Source organism: Megachile rotundata, chromosome 10, assembly GCF_050947335.1.
Source record: "Megachile rotundata isolate GNS110a chromosome 10, iyMegRotu1, whole genome shotgun sequence".
In the NCBI taxonomy this organism is placed as follows: Eukaryota; Metazoa; Arthropoda; class Insecta; order Hymenoptera; family Megachilidae; genus Megachile; species Megachile rotundata.
The window spans coordinates 8,393,801-8,398,590 of record NC_134992.1 but is presented as its reverse complement, the minus strand read 5'-3'; the positions used below and the strand labels follow the sequence as shown (position 1 = coordinate 8,398,590).

The window sequence follows — 4,790 nt, the reverse complement described above, 5'->3', positions numbered from 1 at the left end:
CTGTGACGTCCGCTGACGCATGTGCATAAAGCTCTCGCGTGAGATAAAATCTCAAGACTACCCAACACTGAATCCAACCTCACATTTCATCCCTATATTCCTAGATCCATGCATGTATCGTGTCAGTGGTGCAGTTTGTAAACAAAGTAAAATTGATTATTGTAAAAAAGTTAAGCAATAAATTGAGATGGAGACAAATCGGATAAAATGATATTTTATTTTAACGTCACCAGTTCTGGATTGTACAAATTCCTAATTTTGTCTTAATTCATAACGAATATTAAGTAATTACATGAATTCATGTGATGCATAATTACATTAAAATGTATTTAAAAATTGTTATCACGTTGTGTATTGTTCATTTAAATTACGCTACAGAGGTTTGTACATTTAATTTTTTACAACGTACAGATCTTTTGTATTTAATATATGTGTACATAACTTTTACAGATTCCGGAAAATTTCGCAAAAACCGGTCACTCAAATAATTGGGCAGTATTAGTGGATACCTCACGTTTTTGGTTTAACTATAGACATGTTGCTAATGTGTTGTCTATTTATCGGAGTGTTAAACGCTTGGGAATACCAGATTCACAAATTATTCTTATGATAGCGGATGATATGGCATGCAATCCAAGAAATCCTAGGCCAGCTACTGTGTTCAATAACATCAAGCAACATATTAATGTTTATGGAGATGATGTTGAAGTGGACTATAGAGGTTATGAAGTTACTGTAGAGAATTTTGTGAGGTTATTAACTGGCCGATTAGCTCCAGAAACACCAAGATCTAAGAAGCTGTTAACAGATGAGGGATCTAACATTTTGATTTATCTTACTGGTCACGGTGGAAATGGTATATTGAAGTTCCAAGACTCTGAAGAAATTACTAGTAAAGAGCTTGGTGATGCATTGGAGCAAATGTGGCAAAAGCGGAGATACCATGAAATTTTGTTTATTGTTGACACTTGCCAAGCAAGTTCAATGTACGAGAAGTTTTATTCTCCAAACATTCTAGCAGTAGCTTCTAGTCTAGTGGGGGAAGATTCACTTTCTGTAAGCAGCAAAGTATACTTTGTTTCTTGTTACTTACATCTCTTACTTAGGTCGCATTATGTATATTGTTTTGTGTTTATAGCATCACTTGGATCCTGCCATTGGTGTTTACATTATAGATAGATATACATATTATGCATTAGACTTTTTAGAGAAAGTAGAACCATCAAGCTCAAAAACTTTGGGAGAATTTGTAAGTTGCACAAAAAATCTTTAAATTAATATGTGTCAAGCAAGGAATTAATGTTTGTTGTTTTTCAGCTCAAAGTATGTCCTAAGCATTATTGTTTATCAACAGTAGGAGTAAGGAAAGATTTGTTTAGAAGGGATCCTAATAAAGTCCCAGTCACAGATTTCTTTGGATCAATAAGGCCTATAGAGTTAACTACGAGTATAATGAATGTGTTGCCTGTTAAAAGGAATAAGACAAAGATTATTGAGCCTGAAAGGAAACATTCTTATGCCCCTCAGTTTCCTGATGTGTCACAATTCACGTGACTTATAGGAACTATAAAATTTTTAGAAAAAGGGGACTTGCTTTAAAAACAAACAAATAATATAAAACAGTGTACAGAAATATTTAATATTCACACTATTACAATGTATTATATCATAATAAAAAAAGCTTTAACCAATATCCTACATCATGTAAATCCTAAGTTCTGTACTTTTGTATGTTTATTATCGTTAACGCCATCTAGTAATGGCGGGAAAAACAAAAGTAACAAAAAATAGTTTTTTTATAAATTGAGTAAAGTTTGCATAAAATTAGGATACTTCAAACGTTATGTGATGTTTATTGCATTTAATTAATAGCACTGTAGTTTATTTGAGCTGTTAAGATTAATAATAAATAAAGTTACATTTACGCAACTTTCAAAAAGACCGCCAGAACTTGAAAACGCTATAGCGGTGGACTGCTGGTACTAACCGAGCTTTTTGTTCACTTCTTTTTACGATGCTTTACTTTTTTAGCTTTCTAGACCTTGCTAGACGTGTTGGGTGGATAATGTACTTAAAATAGTAGCTTTCAAATCTATTTAACGCGTAAAAAGGGATAAGAATGGAAAGAAACAACGCTCCAAAGTCGGTAACATATTCTTCTCTACGTCTTTAATACTTTTAATTTGTTACACGTATTATAATTCATTTGTAAGAAGCAGATCATCGATATATAACTGACAAGTTGATACAAGTCAATTGCAGTTGAATCAAAATACAAAAATTGAGTAACATCATTGCGGTGTTTATGAAATGCAATGTTTTAATTACTGTTTAAACGTTTTAAGTGAACTGTGATGCAGTTGTTTACGTTCTATTGTGGTTGTAGGATATTCTTCTTGCTTCTGTAAAGCTCAAAATTCGCGTATTTCAGAAAAAAATAGGTTTCTGTCCTGTCATTTTCGGTGCACATTGCTAGATGGCGATAGACGTTCTGTTCTAGCGCGTGAGATTATAAAATTTAAAATACATAAAAATAAAGTTAGTATTTTCAGTGTATTGGAATAATAATTTATTAAAATAATTGTAATAAATTAATTTTTGAATTACTTTAGTAGTAATTATTTGTTACAAAAGATTGTGTCCCATGACAATAACAATTTAATTATTTATATTTTATTTAAAATATTTATTAACGGATTTCATTCACTTCGATGTTAATAAGAGTTGTACAAATTCCAGAAAGCCAAACAAGCCAGGAATTGTTGGAAAAGTAAACATCCGATTGCATTGGTTATTAAATTTTTATTAATTTCTCTTATCAAATACTGGGAATGGATCATTAAATGTCACATCACCTTGTTCTAGAAACGGAAAAGAGGTCACAGGTCAAAATCACACTTTCTGGAATGTTCTATCGATGCAATAGTATGTTTAGCAACGTGAAAAATCCGAATTATCGTTGAGTGAGCAATGCAAATATTAAACATTTCTCCGTATTCTCACCGCGTAACGTAACTTCTACGTAATGGATCTATGAGCGTGATAAATGTAAGACTGCGTTGATGATTTCATCGTACGAAACGTGTCGCATATATAAGGATGATATCAGTCATCGTAAACACCAGTTAGTGAAAAGCAACTGATAGCGTCGTACCAGAATCTTGATCGATCTGACCACGCGCCAAACGCTGAAATCATTCAAATCTCTGCACCATTTTTACACTTTATCAATGTGAGTATATGCTGCGTTTCATAATATTCTTACTTATTTAGTTACATGTCATTTTCGAGTCAATATTTTGTTATAGTCTATTTCTATTATTGATTTGCTTATCGACATTCGTTAGACTATACATAGAAATATTGCGTGTATGTTTTATCGCTGGCTTTTTTGCTGTACTTTGTTTCATAAATCAGAACTATGAAAGCGTCGGCTGTGTATGTAAACAATTATATGTGTTAGATTTACCAAAACAGGAATTTAGACATTTCTGTTTTGGTTCATTGTCGAATTTATGAAATTGTTTTGCATTGCGGAAGGTCTCGTTATATTGCCATTTTTATGTGGATGTTCACTTATTAATTTCGCTATTATCGTATGGTGAACCTTTAATATTTTAAGTTTGCAGTATTTTAGATTTATGAATTTTTAGATTTATAAAGTTTTAGAATTAGTAACTTTCAAATTTACTAATCTTCACATTTGTAAACTTTCAAAATTTACAATTTTTCGAATTTATAAATTTTATGTATAATTAATTTTATTTACGTAGTTTTACATATAAAAATACATATAAATGTATTTTATTATAAACGTATTTATATATAATTTAACATTTTTTAATTTTCCGCAAAACCTATACAAAAATATAATGCAAGTCTAATAACGTACACAAAAGATTCGATTTATTGCCGTTTTTAGAAAATCGTCATTCTACCTCCCCACCTATGGCGATACAACAACTATCATATTAACTCAATTACAGTTTAACCTTCCTTTCATTTCCTAACTATTCGATTACACAAAATTCGCTGCATCTGTCACCGGTAAACCTGTTAATATTCGATTACATCACGTTTTGATCATAACCGACACAGTCAATGTGTTAAACGGATCAGATTTCACAGTTTGTCCGTCAAATAAGGCCAAATAAAAAATATGTAGTTGTGCAACGTCGGTAATAGCGACTATTAAACAACAAGGAACATCAATCATTTGAAGTCCTAATATTTATAAGTTGACATTTACAAACTAAATGTGTAATAGGATGTAACTTCTCTTGTGTGTTATTGCTATGTTACCCTATTGATTTAAACCTATGTATTCGTAAAAATTAAAATTGTACTATTGTTTATTATTCTATCAGTACAGCCTTGCATCGAGGTCTAATCTTTTATTTAACAGCAAGTTTACATATTTTTGCCTTATTTCCACCTAAGTTCACATATTTGTTTACATATTTTTCCAGATGCGTGCCTTACTTGTCTGTTTGGTCATCGTTTTTCTACACTGCACCCTGTCATCTTCTTTTAAATTAAAGAAGAATTACATAGAGGTCCATCAAATCGGTGAAAACGAATTGTCATCGATGGAACAATTGCCACCTCAAGATCCTGCGATGCATTCTTTTCCAACGGTGCCCACGGTGCCTTTGATACCAACCTGCGTGAAGGAAGGATACTTCAGGGATCCTTTTAACTGCAGGAAATTTTATCATTGCAATCAGGCAAATGCGGTACCAATAGGATTCTATTGCCAGTTTGGTCTAATATTTAATACAGTTACCAAT

At 31.9% G+C, this 4,790-nt stretch overlaps 1 protein-coding gene across 1 annotated transcript; it reads left to right on the top strand.

The window, feature by feature from the left end:
- On the top strand, positions 1 to 1,691 carry LOC100877104 (putative GPI-anchor transamidase). Its single transcript, XM_012289609.2, has 4 exons — positions 1 to 380; positions 451 to 1,056; positions 1,139 to 1,249; positions 1,318 to 1,691. Exons 1-4 carry the CDS (start codon positions 306 to 308, stop codon positions 1,552 to 1,554), a joined length of 1,029 nt encoding a protein of 342 aa, XP_012144999.1. The 5' UTR covers positions 1 to 305; the 3' UTR covers positions 1,555 to 1,691.
- Positions 1,692 to 4,790: the final 3,099 nt, after the last annotated feature.

What these genes read in the sequence shown, in the direction of transcription:
- LOC100877104 (XM_012289609.2), top strand. Translation starts at nt 306, where the DNA reads ATGCATAATTACATTAAAATGTATTTAAAAATTGTTATCACGTTGTGT. An exon ending in ATTTAAATTACGCTACAGAG is followed by an intron (nt 381 to 450) that starts GTTTGTACATTT and finishes TAACTTTTACAG; the next exon opens with ATTCCGGAAAATTTCGCAAA. An exon ending in TGGGGGAAGATTCACTTTCT is followed by an intron (nt 1,057 to 1,138) that starts GTAAGCAGCAAA and finishes TTGTGTTTATAG; the next exon opens with CATCACTTGGATCCTGCCAT.